The sequence below is a fragment of the Coloeus monedula genome (genome assembly GCF_965178545.1).
Source record: "Coloeus monedula genome assembly, chromosome: 7".
Taxonomy (NCBI): Eukaryota; Metazoa; Chordata; class Aves; order Passeriformes; family Corvidae; genus Coloeus; species Coloeus monedula.
This window is the reverse complement of record NC_138787.1, coordinates 31,355,742-31,373,473: the sequence shown is the minus strand read 5'-3', so window position 1 is coordinate 31,373,473 and position 17,732 is coordinate 31,355,742. Positions and strand designations below refer to the sequence as shown.

The 17,732-nt window shown below is 39.9% G+C and overlaps 1 protein-coding gene across 1 annotated transcript; it reads left to right on the top strand.

The window, feature by feature from the left end:
- Positions 1-690: 690 nt before the first annotated feature.
- Positions 691-17,195, top strand: LMLN (leishmanolysin like peptidase; the record flags this gene model as incomplete). The annotated part of the gene is made up of 17 exons (XM_082285360.1): positions 691-846; positions 1,189-1,286; positions 1,384-1,414; positions 1,923-2,005; positions 3,666-3,783; positions 4,638-4,816; positions 5,435-5,540; positions 5,787-5,881; positions 6,642-6,759; positions 7,540-7,647; positions 8,397-8,473; positions 9,067-9,177; positions 9,904-10,036; positions 10,642-10,801; positions 11,558-11,688; positions 12,319-12,529; positions 13,109-17,195. The coding sequence occupies 17 exons, from the start codon at positions 691-693 to the stop codon at positions 13,201-13,203; spliced, it is 2,010 nt and encodes a 669-aa protein (XP_082141486.1). The 3' UTR covers positions 13,204-17,195.
- Positions 17,196-17,732: the final 537 nt, after the last annotated feature.

Here is a 17,732-nt window from a genome sequence, read left to right as displayed (position 1 = left end):
CAATAGTGTGGCCACAGGACCAGGGCAGTGACCGTTCCCTGTGTTGGGCACTGTGAAGCACCTCAAACTCTGTGTTTAATTTTGGGCCCATCATGACGAAGACATTGAGGTGCCGGAGCATGTCCAGAGAAGGGAACAGAGCTGGGAAAGGGTCTGGAGCACGAGTCTGATGAGGAGCAGCTGAGGGAGCTGGGGGGGGCTCTCTACAACTCCCTGACAGGAGGTTGTAGCCAGCCTAGGGTCGGGCTCTTCTCCCAGGTTATAAGCGATAGGATAAGAGGAAATGGCCTCCAGGGTTTAGGTTGCACATTAGGAAAAACTTCACAGAAAGGGTGGTCGAGCATTGGAGTGAGCTGCCCAGGGAGGCGGTGGAAGCGTTCAAAAACCGTGTAGAGGTGGCGCTTGGGGAGATGGTTTAATGGTGGCCTTGGCGGTGCTGGGTCAGCACTCGACCTCGGTTATCCGGCCGCTCTTTTCCCCCCGCCCCGCCCCGCCCCTCCGCCTCTGGGCCGCACCGCTGGCACCCGCCGCCGCCGCTCCCTTCCCCTCAGCTCCTGACCCCGCCCCTCGCGGCTCCACGCCCAATCAGAAGCGCCCGCCGCTCCCGCCCCGCCCTCTCTGCCCGCCCATTGGCGGAGGCCGTTCCCCCGGGGCTGACTCCATGGCGACGCGGCGGAGGAGCACTCCAAAATGGCCGCCGAGCCGGGCGGCGGGCGCGCCCGGTTCACCCGATGCTGGCGCCCGCCGCTCGCCGCCTTCACCGCTGGGCTCCTGCTGGTTCTGCCGCTGCCTCCCTCAGCTTCTGCCTCTTCCTCCTGTGACCACCGCGTACCCAGCAGCGACCAGGTGGGGCGGCCGGGGGTCTTCAGGTGGCTGCGAGGGGTGTTGGGGAGCAGAGGCTCCCCCGTTGACCGTTCCCGCTCTTGGATCCGTCCCTTCTCGGCTTTCCCGTCCCTTCTCGGCTTTCCCGGGCTGGGCTGTGCCGGGTCTGGCCCCGCCGCCTCGGCTGTGGGCGCTAATGACGGCAGGGGGCGCAGAGCGTCCCATTGCCGGTGAGGGAAGGGCTGGAAGCGGCTGGCACCGAGCGGTGCTGCTGTGGCGAGAGGGAGCCATGGGCCCGGGGCCGTGGCGTGCTGTGTCTGTCCGGGCGAGCTGCCTCATCCAGCGCCTCGTGCCTCTCCCTGCCAGGTTGTCTATCAAGTTCCTCTCAAGGAAAATCACGTCTCGAAGAGAAACGTGGATCAACAGCTAAGAATAAAGACTGTATATGACAGAAGCGTTGAGGAGTGAGTATAATGTTACGGCAGATTTTTTTTTTTTCCTCCATGGCTGAGAACGGAAACCTTATTAACTAAAGCTCGTATGTTTTGTTTTTAAATATAGTTTGCTGCCTGAGAAAAGACAGCTTATAAAGGTACGTTATGTTTCCTTTCCCTTTTTGTTTGTATATAATTTACTACATGGATGAAGTCTAAGGCTAGTTTAACTAAAACCTTGAATGCCAGCAATTTAATATTCCTCTAGTCCAGACAACCAAAGCTTTGTGTATAGATTATACCTCCACTACAAATGATTCCAGAGTTCTGCTGCATGTTGTTCGACAGGTGTTTGCTATTTCCCAAGGTGCGAAGATACCAGTGAAAAATGTGTATATAGTTGTTAAAAGCCTCTTTGAAGCTTTACATTCTGATTAGTACTGCTTTCCTTCCCATTTTGTCATTCCAATAACAAAATACGGGAATACTGAAACAAAGTGTCTCATAAATATGTTGATAATAATTGAACTTCTTAGAGAGCCAGGCTTTCCCCTATTCTGCTATACCACAATATCTAGCAAGTTTCATGTAACTTGGTAGTTAATGCCTTTGGGGTGAGTTGTGTCTGCACTGCTGCTGGGTGACTCTGATTTCTGTTCTTTTCAGAACAAACTCTTCCCACAAGCTATATCTTATTTGGAGAAGACGTTTCAAGTGCGCAAATCTGTAGGTGCTATATTGCTGAGCAGGTATGTGAAAGTGTGCTGAAAATCACTTGCTATGTTTGATATTTAATGTTGTGCTGCATAGCCTTTAAAAGAAGATTAGAGTAAGAGTAAGACGTGCCCTGCTGAATCAGATCAGTGACCTATCTGATCCAGTGGGGGTGGCAGATGCTCTTTTACGAATCTGCCAACCTTCCCCAAGCAACACCTGCATTTGTTATAGCAAAGATGTTCAAAGCTATACGTGCTGCCAGTTCTCTTTTATGTGTACCTTCATTTATGAACATTTTCCTAATCTCTCTTTGAACCTGTGGATGCTCCACTAACAACTGGAAGCATTATGTCTTCCCTGGCAGGGTAATTAACAATTTTCACTGTGCAAGTTATATTAAGTACCAATATAGTGCTGTAAGACTATTCTATAGTTTTCTTCTAATAATTGTGAGAAATGAGACAACTCTTAGTTAAAAAAAATTAAAATAATTTATTGAAAACAGAAAAATTGAAAAATTACAGAAATTAGAAAAATATAAAAATTTGGGATCCTATGGCTCGGTAGATGGTATGCCCCAGGAGCGCAGGGATTTGAGATCTGGCTTAGACAGCACTGGACCTCAGGTAGAGAAGAGGACTTGCAGTGCTGGGCTGACTTTTAGCTGGTCCAAAAGTCAGGAAAAAAATTATTAAAGGCTCCTTAATAGGAGTAAGGCTTTTAACGCCCAGCACTAGCACCCACCCAGCTAGCCTGCAGAGAGCGAGATAGGGCGGTTCGCTGTTTCGTTATTTTATAGTGCCTTTGCTCCGCCCCAGCCCGTCCACAGCCCGCCCACAGCCCGCCCCTTCAGGTTAAAGTGAGCGGTGCTTTCCCTTTGACAGATCATCTCCGTCCACCAATGGCTCATCGTTGTCAGAGGGGTGGTATTAGTTGAAATAAGGGTGCTAAAATGCCGTCATTAAAATTCAGGTTGCCACGGAGTTTGCCTCCAGGGTAAGGGTTATGGGGCTAAAAACAGCTGCTGGCTGTTAGAACTGGGGTTTTTTTTGGAGTTAGCCTTGGAACCAAAGTGCAAGTAAAAACACCTAAAAAAAGTATGAAAATACATCCAGTGCATCTTAAAACACTTGTAAAAGTCTACAGTAAACACAGGAAAGATAACTCTTATGGTGTACAGGTGGTTTGAAGTTTGAAAGGGGAGCATAAGTTGGGATTTTTAACTGGGGAATTTTTAACTGGGAAGGGTGCAACTCTCTTAATAAACTACTTTGAACAATTGAAAACACTGATAATGGAACTTGATTTCTGTACCTGGGCTGATGGGTTAATTTTAACATTCAATTTAAAAATATTTAACTCAGAATTAATTAATTAAAGCACTTAATATGCAAAGACCAAGCACAATTAGGGATTTCATGTGTGACAACCTGCATTTGTTATAGCAAAGATGTTCAAAGCTATACATGCTGCCAGTTCTCTTTTATGTGTACCCTCATTTATGAACCTTTTCCTAATCTCTCTTTGAACCTGTGGATGCTCCACTAACAACTGGAAGCATTGTCTTCCCTGGCAGGGTAATTAACAATTTTCACTGTGCAAGTTATATTAAGTACCAATATAGTGCTGTAAGACTATTCTATAGTTCTCTTTTAATAATAAAAGTGTTGACTGTCCCATGTTTCATTGAAGGCAATGTGTGACAAACCAATATTTAAGGAGGAAAGCTGACCCTCACAGATATTGCCAAAAAGCCTGTGCAGACTATACAAGGTGTGGGCCAGTTATAGTTCCTGAGAAACACCTCCAGGTAAGCTCAGCTATCCAAGTGTTTCCTAATCTTTGAAATATTACTATTTATGGTAATTAATGGAAAAGTGAATGTTGGTAACTGTGCATAAGTAACCTGTTTGCTGGAGATCTCTAAGTCTGAATGAAAGAATGGATCAACTTAAATTAGTGTGAGTTTCTGTAGTTTGTGTTGTTGAATCAAAATTCACATAAAACTGGACTGGTTACTATCTTCTGAGCCTGTGTTCTAATGGCCTGTACAGAGAGGATGAGATTTGGAGCTTGCTAAGTTGCCACTAGTCACTTTGTTACTCACCTTGGTCAATGAGTTGGATTTTCACGAGTTGATAGTTGATTTTTGAAGACCATGTTTGAAGAGGTTGTCCACTGACTCAGGAACATGGTGCAAGAAATGCTTCAGACTTGTTTTCTTGCATGACTTTTTGATTCAACTACAGTATGTGATCAGTAGATTTCTGGTTTTCTTTCTTTAACTTGGAAATTTCAATTATATCACTAAAAACATAGCAGATTACATGAGAAATGCTATTGCTACTTATGTATACTAGTTTTGTGAGACAATATATTTTTTTTAATTTATAGGAAATATAGGGTGCTAATTCTGGGAAGCTTGGCAGGCTTTTGTTTTGTTTTGTTTTAAGCTGCCACATTCCTTATGTGTGATAAATAAAAAGAGCTAGTCATTTGGATGTTATTCCTTGGCTCTGGTTTTGTTTACTGTTCTTCACAGGGTATTTTCTTCTCTTCTGCTGTCTTGCAGCAGGATTTCTTCTTGGCTTCAAGCTAATTGAATTGTGTCATGCAAAATTTTGGTCATAAGTATTTTAATTGTTCCATTTGAATATTGTAAAGCAATGCAGGGTGTACAATGACAATGACTGGCACCGCAGGCCCACAGGCTCCCCTGAGCAGGAAGGGGTTCGAGATGCTGACTTTTTGCTCTACGTTAGTGCTCTCACGACTGAAAGGTGTGGCCATGAAAATATCATTGCATATGCAGCCTACTGCCAACTGGAAGCTGAAATGGACAGGCAAGTATTCCCTCTGTTGCAAACTCTCTTTTTCATTAAACTTTGAAGCTTTTTAATTGTTCTGGTGTGGAATTTGATTGTTTGCCTTTTTTGTATAACAAAGCAGGAGTCATTATTGACTTAGACAAGCGCTGCATTTATGTAAAATCAACAAACCCATCAAATAGTGCTTAACTCAGCATAGTTGAGGCACATGACTCAAAGCTGATCCTCCACTGTTAATGCTAAACTTTACCTCAAGATCCTGTTTCTGCTGAGGTGAATGTCGTGATTTCACAAACTTAGAGTGCAAGTTCCTACTTACATGGCTTTTGTTTCCATTTCAGTTGCAGTCACTGTTACAGACTTTGTACCTCACTAGGATCTTACCTAAAATTCAGGTCCCTTGCATTATTGTCACTGACATCTGTGCAGAATACTGAATATAGAGATTGATTGACCCCATCCCACCAGTAAACTAGTCACTGTATTGTTAACAGATTTTTATAAATGATTAGGAAGGACATATTTTTACATTAGTCTATATCTTCTTTAAATCTTGTGCTGCTTCAAGTGAATAATGATTTGAGTTTTGTAGTATTTTACTGAAAACCATTTAATTTTGAAACTGTCTTCCAGGCCAATAGCAGGATATGCTAACTTGTGTCCAAACATGATTTCAACACAAGCTCAGGAATTTGTTGGCATGTTGTCTACAGTGAAGCACGAGATAATCCATGCACTGGTAAGGGTTGATAAAATGTTGCCTTGAGATTGGTGCCTCCTTCCTCACATGCCTCCAGCTTGTTGCCAAAGAAGAATGTTTGGTGGAGGAAAGCTCTTGCTTTGCCTCCTTCAATTTGTGCTAATTGCCTTGGAGTGTTGTACTTCCAGCGTGACAATGGTGGGTGTGAGAACTCTTTCATGGTGTTTGACTGTGTATATGAATGTTTTACCAAAGGTTTCTGTGTGTTTGTTTTTTAACTTCAAGGGTTTCTCTGCTGGACTGTTTGCATTTTATCGTGATGATGATGGAAAACCTTTGACTCCAAGATTTGCAGATGGACTTCCTCCTTTTAATGAAAGGTATTACATATTTTTTGGACCTCTTGGTAGTCCCACTGAAGGATGTTTTTGTGTTGCTTTTTTAGGATGTATTCTTGCCTGTCGAAAACCCAACTTCATTCCATTATTTGAATTACTTTCCTTTGTTATGTTCAAACAGTGGTGTGTGGTGGTTTTCTAATCTTTCTTTACATTGCCATGGAGCACTTATATTGTCCACATATCCACAAACTAAGACAGGATTTCATTTATCAGAAGGCTTGACGTTAAGCATTACAATTACCCGTGCTGTCCAATATCAGTGCAGTTCATTTTTAAGATTTGTATCATTCAAAGTTTGTGGTTATGCAGAACTGACACTGTGTGTAATCTGCTGTGTGAATTTTCTGATTTTTTACAGAATGAGCAGTTTGCATTCTTTTTTCTTTGTTTAGTTGGTATTGTAGATGTTCTTTTAGGAGGTGGAAGGGTAGAGAGCTTTGGTTTTTTATGATAGCAATACTGAGGATTTTTATTTAATTTTTTACATTTTTGGTAACTGTAGAAAATACGTCTTGAGTCTATAGACTGTATTTTTAATAATCTTACTCTGCCTTGTTAAATCAGAGTTGTGTGTATAATAAACACATATCTTAAAAAGGAGAAATGCTGCATAATAAAATTTTTAACTTTAGGAAGCACGAGGGAGTATAAAGATTATCTATGATTCTGTTTCTTACGGAGATAGATCTTTGCACAGTAATGTCTCTGTGGGAAAGAAAGTAACCAAACCTCCTTACAGCCTAGGTTTGTATCAGTGGAGCAATAAAGTCGTTCATAAAGCAGTGAGGTTGTGGGACATACGTGGTGGTAAAATGCTGCGCCATGCTGTTCATCTTCTGGTGACACCTCGGGTAGTGGTAAGTGTGCATTACCTTTCAAGCTTTGTATGCCCAGGTTACCATCATGTTCTTAAGTCATAAATATTTCTTATCCTTGAAGAAGTAATAGCCTAACATTGAATATTCTTCCCTGAAAGTTTGATCCAAAGCCTATGCCATTAACACTGTGTAACTGAGAGGGTGTACCTGAAATAAAGTGGAAAATGGGTGACAGACAGTATGAAATAAATAATTGACAAAGTAAGAGACAATGAAGGGACTGGAAAGTAAATTATTCAAGGTTAAGCAAAACTGATGTTGAAGAAGTTCCTTATTCGTACTCTTTAGATGTTTTCCTACAGATTTAAGATACCTCCTGCGCCTTTAATATTAATATTTTGTCATGTTTAAAAAGAAATTTCTCAAGGATTTTTGGAAGTCTTTCTTGCTTCCCACACCTCAGACTCTCTCTTTGTGCCCCCAACAGAACATACGCTCATGTGTAACAAATTTGATTTGGAAATAAGTCATAGTGTTAATCACATTTGGCCACAAATAATCTTTTTGTTTTGAATGTAACAGAGTGTATAGAGCAAACATGGATTAATTACCCCTGGTTTTGCTTATTTCTTTCAAGGAGATGAATAGATAGTGTGATAGGTTTGCTGTTGGGGTGCTTACTTAGCCTCTGAGTAGAAAACAAAATGATAGAAAAAGAAATGCTGAAATACTTTTAATAGATAATTCTAGAGCACTAGGACTGCATGTGGATATCCATCTCAGTGTTTTGAGAGTTGTGTTGAAATGTTTTCTTTTTAGGAAGAAGCCCGAAAACATTTTAATTGTCCAATTCTAGAGGGAATGGAGCTTGAAAATCAAGGTGGCATGGGTACTGAGCTCAATCACTGGGAGAAGAGGTTGTTGGAGGTTTGTGCTGACAGTAGGAATTGGAAGGGGGTGTGGGAATGTCTGCTCCCCATGCCTTTATTTTTAGGTTTATTGTGGTGCTTACTGGAGCCTTGAAAATACAGGGATATCAAACCTCACTGAGATACATCACAAACAGTACTTAATACTTAAATGTCCAATTTAATAGTCGAATTAAATACTTAGATGTTCAATTTCTAGATACATCTGTCTTTTAGCCTTCTTGCTAAGTCTCAGAGTATGAGTTTGAAATCAGGTGATTACTGAAAAGCTAAATGTCTCTTACTCCTGTCTGCCATTTACCCTTTTGAGAGGGTTTGCTCCCTTTTTGGGGCAAAGGGGGTATTCCTTTGAGTTTTGTTGCCCTCTGCCTCTGAAATACTTGATCATTCTATTCATTACCAGGACTTTGTCTTTATTCATGTGCCCTGGGTTTAACTTTTGCCATGTCTCCTCTAGAACCATGCCTGATTAAGGAAACACTTATTTATCTCTTGACATTTAAGCTAATTTTTATTTGTAACTTTGTGCTGTGTGGTATTTTTGGCAGAGGTGTTTTTTCTAGTGGTTGTTTTATGCAGTGAGGTAAACAAGAAGGGAAATGCTTCAGGACAGTCCTTTAATGACAGAGTATGGGATTTGAGTGTCAACAGTAAAAAGAGACCAGAAATAAAATGCTTTTTCTTAAGAAGCATTTTCTTACAACAATGATTTTGAGCAGCTTACCAATCATAACTGATAACTTTCAGAATGAAGCAATGACTGGATCCCACACTCAGAATCGAGTCTTTTCCAGGATCACCTTAGCATTAATGGAAGACACAGGGTAAGAATTAAGAGTGGGGGGAGCAGGTTTTGGTTTACTTGTGTTTGGTTTTCATTGTACTTGATTTTATTTCAAGTTGATGCACTTGTACTTATCCCTCTGCAGCAGAGTAGATGGTCATCATAAATTAGCATTACTTTAGACAAGGAGTCATACCTAGTATGTTATTTTTTCTTCATGTGTTTCAAAACCCATTCTTAATCTAGCCTTTAAAAGCCAGGCATTGCAATGCAAAGTGCTGTTTGTAGCATATGTTTACTTTTTGTCTTAATGTAAGTCTTCTTGTAGTTGCATGCAGTACATATTGATTATTATTTTCAGCTTTTCTTGCACATAGAAAGCAGAAATTGCCTAAAATTTCATCTTCGTGTGCATTGTTCCTTTGCAGATCACAACATTTTCTTCTAGTTCATTGTGACTTGAAAAATAGGGAAATCATAATATGTTTTCTGATAGGCAGAAAGGGATCTCGTTTCCCTTTTCTTAATTTGAAAACCCTAAGGCATAATATGAAATTCTTTGAACTGCTGTTTTATTAATCAGAACAGTAATTTTTGAAGTAACTATATTCTCATTTCAAAATACCTTTACAGATGGTATAAAGCTAATTACAGCATGGCAGAGAAATTAGATTGGGGACGCAATAAAGGCTGTGACTTTGTAATGAAGAGCTGCAAATTCTGGATTGACCAGAAGAGACAAAAGTAAGAATACAGTCTTTAAAAAAAAAAAAATATAAAGAGGAAACCCTGATGCTTGCTTACAGTTGTCCTTCAATTGTAACTCAGTAACAAGAAGTAGAGGTAGATGGAGATGAACAAGGAAGGCTGCCCTGCATCCCCCCCAATACAATAAATACAGAGGCAAACATCTTAGGGTGTAGAATGCATTTACACTATGAGAAAGCTGTGCTTTAAAGAGGATGGGTAGGACTTAGTCTAAAAGTGTTTGCCTTCTTGCTTTGTCCCTTTTAATTGGAAATGCAGCCTGTGTCATTTAGCATTACTGGACTGTACTTAAAGCAACTGAAGGAGATGATAGCCATCTTCAAGACCAAGCCTTCCTTGTTTGTTCCTTACAACCTTGTTTGTTCTTTACAATCCTCATACATTTCTAGGACACAGCTGCATAGTGGGCCTGTTTTGCTTGTATGTTTTTTTCTTTAAAGTTTACAAAGCAGTGTCATTAAAACTAAATAGGTGAGTGCATTGTAACTTTGTTTGCTGGCTTGATATTCTTTAAATCAGAAAGGTCATAACCAGACAAATAAGAAAAACTAGCCTCCAGAGAAGAAGTCGGTGTTTCTTCGTGTGATTGACTGAGTGTAGGGGAGAATGGGAACAGTCTTGACAGGCTGCTTATGTAAAACAGTTTAATTGATCTGATGTGATTTTTAGTCTGGTTTTTTTTGTTTGCTTTTTGTTTTTGAGGAAGCAGTTAATAAGTCCATACTGCGACACTTTGAGGAGTAATCCTTTGCAGTTAACCTGCAGACAGGACCAAAGAGCAGTAGCAGTGTGCAACTTGCAGAAATTTCCAAAGCAGTTACCTCAGGAATATCAGGTATAATGGACCCTACTTTGCAAGTAACTGAAGCGTTTTCATTGTTGAGCTTTGCAGCCTGATGATTATATTTGTTTTGTTTTTTTTTTTTTTCTTCTGAACTAGCATATGACAGTAGATACTGTGAAAAATGTCTGCCTAGTTTATTTCAAGGAGTCTGAAGAGTGGTAAAAACCCCTTGTGAGCTTAATAAAAGAAAATTATGTTGGTTGGCTATCTGGCCAAATGCCAGATAGAAATGTTGCCATGTAACAGAAATCCCTCAGAATGTCTTGTTTGAGGTATTTTTTCCCCCAGTCTGCTGCCCTGTGTCACTGCACACTAAGAAATCTGTTCTGTTTACATCCCAAAGAATGAAATTATTACAAAGGGGAATCAGGAGCAGAAGCTGGGAGTGATATATGCAGATGTGAACCTCTGCATTATTTGCGTATTCTTAAATATTTCTGGCTCATCTGGTTCGTGGGTGTTGTGAGGTGCTGTTAATAGCATTCCTGAGTAGTAACAGCTGATGTTCTTGCAGCTGTAGTGATTTGTTCTATTTAAAACACAGTTGTACATTTGCCTTTGCACAAACTGCTTCACTACTATGTTTTGTTTTGCAGTACTTTGACAATCTTAATGGAGTACCAGCAGAAGAATTACCTTACTATGGTGGCTCAGTAGAAATTGCTGACTATTGTCCCTTCAGTCAGGAATTCAGCTGGCATTTAAGTGGTGAATTTCAACGCAGTTCAGACTGTAGAATAATTGAAAACCAGCCAGGTCAGTATTCAGGACTTCAGGGTGGTATTGCAGAGATTGCATATTCAAACTAATTGCATGAGTATTTCTTCACTAGTGAAGTTTCACACCACCAGGTGTGTAAACACGGTGCTATGGTGAGAAGCATAGCACAACTACTCTGTACACCTGAGGCAAACTCACATATCTAATGCAAGAATTGCAAAAGAAATTAACAGATACTTACCCCAAATGATCCAAATACGAGACAAAGGATGGGGAGGTTGTTTATTGAGTCTCTGAAACATAATTCCACTTTCCACCTTTATAGGTTTTTTGTTGAAGGCCAGGAGCTTTTCCAGTTATCACAACATGGGTTTGTCTCTTAGTAATGCATGGATGTTCAGTACTGCAGAGCTCCAGGATGCTATAGGATATTACCTGTCTGTGCAGTTGTCCCAAAACCAACGAACCAAACACACTCTGCCCTCAAGCCAGCAATCACAGCAGGCATTCCCTCAAAGCAAACATACCTACATAATTCTGATGCAAAGTGCTTATTTGTTGGGGGGTTTTTTTGTGGTTAGCTGACTTCTTTGTTTTTTAAATCTTGTGTTTATTCCCACATTTTTTTCAAGACTGTATAATTCCCAAATTGATAATAATTAAGGGTCTGAAATATTCCGGAAACAAACTTGGAATTGCACGTGGGAACATTGATTAGATAGCCTTTTAATTTGATGTGGGTTTTCTGTTCCTCTAGTTAAGCTGCAATTCAGTATATTCCTTCTACCTTAGATCCTACCAAAAACTATGGTGCAGAGAAATACGGACCAAACTCCGTGTGTCTTATTCAGAAATCCGCTTTTGTTATGGAACAGTGCAGGAGGAAACTCAGTTACCCTGACTGGGGTAGTGGATGTTATCAAGTGAGTATGTGCTGGGTTTTTGGTGGGTTTTTTTTAATAACCCTAAAGCAAAAGTTGGGCTTAAAATGTAGGGTGTGACTGTGAGAACTTTGCACCTGCACACTGGACATGATTTTCTCTGCTTTAAATCTGTAGATCATATAACATACTTTGAAAACAATTATCTTCCAACCATAAGCCTGTAATTTAGATAAGTGTGTGACTGCTGGGATGGCTTCCAGTCTCACTAGGGACATTCTTCATCTTACTCCTGTGACACTTTATCCTCAGCTAAGGAATACTTCCAGGGAATGTTCTGTTGTTGAAGCTTAATGTTAATTACTCACTGATTTTTCAGAGGTGGAAAGCACTGTGCACATGTCACTTATTTCTCATTATCCTTATTTTCTTTGGGACTATCTCACTAATGGTGTCATGTTCAGTAACTGCACAACTCTACAGAAGTAGTCATTAGCAGAAGCCAAGTTTTACTCATTGTCAGCTGATGATTTGCATGATTGCACAAAAAGAGTATAGTCAGTGCTTTAAAGCATTCCTGAATCTAGTCGTTGCTCAGATTGCATTAAAATACTTGCAGTTAATCTGTGCTTATGATAAATCATAATACAGACTCGACTCTTTTATTTTAAGGTTTCATGTTCTCCTCAAGGGCTGCATGTGTGGGTCAAGGACACTGCGTACTTGTGCAGCCGCTCAGGCCAGGTACTGACTGTGAGCATTCAGATGAATGGCTGGATACACGTTGGCAATCTGATTTGCCCGGCCTGTTCAGACTTCTGTGACTCCTGTCCCCCAGAGCGGGATCCTCCAGCTTCTAACTTAACAAGAGCTGCACCCATTGGTAGGTTGCCTTATTTGCTGAAGTGAAACTTCAGTATTAAATATCTGAAAACGTCCAAGGTTTGTGTCAGCTCTGACTGTCAGGAATAGGAAGGGAAGGCCATGGCTATTTTAAGATCCCAGGTTTAGGAGGTAAAGGAAAATAGCAAAGGTACCCTGCTTTTTGCTGTGCAGTTATGCAGAATAATGACTAACACAGGAGAAATGTGTCTGAAACATAACTCCTTCCTTTCATGTCTCCTTCTGGTAATCATCCCAGAAATCCAGCTTTAGCCTGGGAACTTAGCAGGAAATCTGACCTGTGTTTTGAAGGCCATATCATTATTATAATCTTAAAAATTGTCACCTTGGTGGAAAGTGAGTTCTCACTTGTATAACCTCTTACTGATAATGTTTATGTTGTAACGCAGAAAAATCAGATTCAGTTTTCTTTTTCAGGAAGGTAAAAAGTCTAATTCACTAAATAGCAGTTAATGTTTTGTCAAGAAGTTTAACTCTTTGGTGATTTTTAGTGTTCCCTTTGTTATTTTATCTTGTCTTTAAACGTAGCTTTTTTTTTTTTTTTTTTTTTTCATTTTAGACTTGTGCTCCTGCTCATCCAGCCTGGTTGTAACCCTTTGGCTGCTGGTGGCCAACTTAGTTCCCCTGCTAACAGGATTGTTTCTCTGCGCATAAACTTGAGCTTGGGGCAAGAAGTAGTTCTGAGATGATACCTCTCATGCTGCACTCCTTGCTGTGAAGCACAGGGGTTTTATCTCTGCAGGCAGTTCTCACCTGCTGAACCTCATCTTCTCTGGCAAGTATCGCTGCACACAGTAGTCAGGGAGGTGCTGACAAAAGCAGACAGAGTTTTGTGAGGAGGAACATTTACCTTGTCATCTCAGTAAGTGCCAGTATTTTCCTGAATTGCAACCTATGGTTTTCTTGACGCAGTAACAAGATCCACTTTGCCAACTGTATTAGACTACCTGGCAACTCAGTCAAGATTTGAAGTGAGAACTCTTCTGTAATAGAACTGAGGGCTGGGTTTTTTTGTTATGTCTGTTGTGTGACTGGTAGCAAAGCATCCTCAAACTGGAAATATACCTCAGTGGTTTAGTCAAAAGCCATGTAAAAATCAGTTGTCATCACTGCTGATAACCCAGGCCTGAAGAGGCTGGTAATTTGTTTTGTCAATTCTTAAAATTTATGGGGGAGGAAAGAATGTAATGGGATAGACCAGTGGTTTACAGTTGCATCCACAACTGGATTCTGCAGCTTTGAGCCCCCTCAGAATTCATACTAGGTAAAGCAGCTAATTCTTGGGGTTCATTACATCTTCCTACATGCACAAAATGGAATTTCAGGCTGGTAACCAGGACAACTGTCTAGAAATCCCATTTTCATTTAGCATGTGCCACTTCTACTGTGAAATTTAATGCATCATGTTTGAATATTCTCAAGAGTTTGCTAAGCAAGTGCATTTCAGTACTGATACTATCCCAAATTTACAGACTGTAAATTTGGGATAGGATTTATGATTATATTTTATTTTGTTGGTTTGTATCTCAAATAATGAGTAATGGCATTATTGTTTCAAAACTAGTTATGAATATTACTGCAGATGTTCTCACTTGTTGTTGAAGAGCAAACCAGTAGCAATGGCAGCTATAATCTTACAGGATCATACTGATGTCTCTAGACCAAAAACTATATTGAATGTGTAAGGAAAGTCTAATCTGTTTGCCTTTTTTTTTCCTCTCCTTTTTCTTGGACATGTAAATACTATGGATTATTTGAGTATTTGTAATAAGTTGAGGATCAGATGGTTTGAGGCACATGAGGGCAGACCTTGCTACAAATTAATCACTTGATGACAAAACATATAAGATGAAGGAAATGAGCAAAATCTGTCAAGGTAAGGAGTAAGTAAAATCTGTCAAGCTGCTCCATAGGACCCTTGCATGGATGTTTTTATTCATTTCTGACTATAATGTGTAACAAATAATCCTGTTCAGAGGTAAAGAAACTCTTTGTGGTTCAGTCCAGTGTCTGTCCTTTTAGAACCATTTTCACTGCTGGAAAAGTGTTCAATTTATGGGAGCAGACATGCCCAGTGCACTAAAAAATGCAGATATAGGGAGAAAGGTGATGTTACTCTGCTTATTAAATGTTCTGTGATATTAGAATTGTCAGTGACTGGATCCCTTTCCTAAATGGAAGGTAGGGAGATGGAGTAAAACTTATATACCTAAAATTATACTTTAATAATAGGACTTCCATCATGATTGTAAGAGATTCTTTGTGCCTACTGGACTTGTTTGTTGTTTTTTTTTTTTTTATTTAAAGAAACTCTTATGGCACTGCTGAGGCAAGTGAGGTGCAACCTTAAACTGTCTGAAGACATCACAGTTGAGAGCACCTTGCACAGTTCTCCTACTTAACTGCAGGTTAAGTTTTTTAGGCCTAGGCTAGCCTTAAATCGGTCTCTCTGAGAAGCAATACAAGTCAGGACTCAAATGCTTTAAAATTGTACAAATTGAATTATGAAGCACTCAGATTGATAAGTGATAATTATTTTAATATATCCACAAAACAGTCAATCTAAACTGATACCTGGAAAACATAAAGGTTTGAGAATACATCTTAGGTCCCAGAGGTTGATATTGTATTTTTCATCTGCTGTGCAATAATACAGTTTGAAATGGTATCACTCAACAGCAATGCTTTTGATACTTGAAAAGAAATTACTGGTTATTTTTCTCTTACTGTGAAATGTTTGCACTGTCTGAACTTTCTGGTTAACTTTATAACTGTTAAACTTTTTAACTAGTGTTAATTTATTGTGCTCAGTATTTGATATGCTGGTCTCCTATCTAAGTGTGAGATTTGTCATATTTAATTGAATATTTTTATCTTCTACACAGTTGTTTATCTTGATGGCTTTTCTTCTTTTAATCTCTCTTCCTGAGAATTAACTGAAAGACGGCTTAGGAAGTTGATGCTTACCTATATCTGAATTGTGTGTATTAATTAAAGAACAGGGATATAGTGCTTTGTATTTACAGGGGAAAATCAATCGGCCTGTTGGAGCTCTTGTGGTCAGGTTCACCAGTATCTGCTGAGTAGCCGCATCAGTGAATCCAGTGAAGTAAAACTGCTACTGCCTTAATAATCTGAGATTTCAGTCGTAATTTCTTTGTTGTGCAGCCCTTCAGCTGCCTGTGAACTGCAGAACTGGACATGACTTTGGGGGGGTCGGACATGGAAGGTGCTTTAGTTGGAAAAATGCAACATCTTCTATCCCACCAGTGGGTTAGCAGCTGCAAGCGGCTGTAGCCTTGTGGGAACTGCCGAGGAATGTGTCAACTTAAAGTGGCAATGAATTGGTAGCTGTCATACAGAATATTTGAGCAAAGTTGACTACCTCAGTTCTGTTTGTCTTTGCGTTCAGCTTTTAGCCTGCTGTGAACTTCCAGATCTTAACATGAATTAAGTAAAGTCATGTCTCAGGTTTTTAAGAGTAAAATTACTACAGTAGGAAGCATAAGCCATTTTTTAGTATAGAACACAGCTAAAATTGTAGCTTAAACAGATCAGTTATGTAGCCTTAAGTGTAGTTTCTGCCGTAAAATTCAGAATTCTTTTAAATAAACGCAAAGTTTGCCGTGTTAGATGTCCTGACCACACATGGTGAGTCCCTCCTGTTGCATCTCTTAAGTGTGAAAACTTGGAACTACAGCCCATTTAAGCCTTTGTGTTTCCACCAGGAAAACTGGGCAGCAGGAGCCCTGGAAGTTGTGCTGAGATGCATGAGTTTGCTCATCTGTAGCAGAAATACTTTCAGTTATAGTGTCCATAGTTCTAACTTCTTAACTTTTTAAAAGCATTCCATGTTTGCTTAGGGAAGTAAATTAGTCTTGCAGTCTTTTTTGATCCCAGTACTTCAAATCATTTCAATTAGAAGTTGAGGCAAGTCATACTTTAGGAACACATTTTTCTAGTGTTGCAATTATAAGGAGGAAGGATTACTTCTGGCTGGAGAATGCAGCAAGTAAAATCACATTGAAAAGCAGCAATTCATTCCTCCTGAAATAAGTTGAGGTCTCGGGAGACTGTCACGGCCCCATGTAGGTTAATTACAGAAAGGGAATCATATCCCCCAAAAATCGACTGTCAGTCCAACGCAGCTCATTCTTTCTGCTGAGCACTAGTAAACTGGGGAGACTGATGTCTGAGAGCAGACATATCCACAATCCCTTATGAGGGCCAGCTGTTTTTAAATCTTCCTGTCCTGCAGATCTTTCTGCTTGAGGATATTCAGTAGAGAGGGAGGTGTATGTCCTTCCTTCCCTGCATTTCCAAGGAGTGACTTTCAGCCAGCTGAGCAGCTCAAGGTCTTTTCCCTGCAAGATTAACCCCTGGTTTTTGCTTGTCTGGATGTGTGAGTGCCTGCTTGCATGTATGTACTGCTCTTCAGGATTTGGGGCTGTTTGTGCACTGAATAGCGTGATCTTATACTACCAGACTTCCAAAGTACAAATGTTGCCTTTTTAACGTGAAGCTTACCTTGGAGATAAAACAACTGTTTTGAGAGAACTGTCTGACCTTGAACATGTGTTTCCTATTTTGGTACAGAATGTAAATATAGAACTAACTATTTTACACACATTTTGGCTGGATTGAGCTATAAGGGCTAACGTGTTATTTATGGAGCAAAAATTTCCTTATTTTACTGTTTAAAAAAGGTATGTCATGCAACAGAAGAAAAAACTGTTCTTCAATAAAATATCTGTAGAAAATTAATTCTTCTTGTCCTTTTCTTTGAGAGTTGATGATGATTAACTGCAAGAGTAAGTGCAATAAAGGACCACTATTACAACAGTCATTTATTTTGTGAGAACGTTGAAAAATGACATTGTATCAAGTCTGCATATTGATCACTTTATTAAACTGTTATTTGATACACTTTGAATGTAAAATATTCTATGTTAATAATAACTCATACATGACTTATGAGAAATTCAGCCTGATGGTGAAGGAAGGAGGTTCCTGAATTCTCTATCCTATCCTCATGTATTTGGTACTTCAAAACTGTGCAATATGTAAGTATTTTTTCACTTGAAGTTGAAGATGTTAATTCCCTGCTTTGTGTGAAGGATTTGGCCACAATTCCCATTTTAGTGGAAGGAATGTTGGTGTTCCTCCGCAGAGCCCCGAGCTGT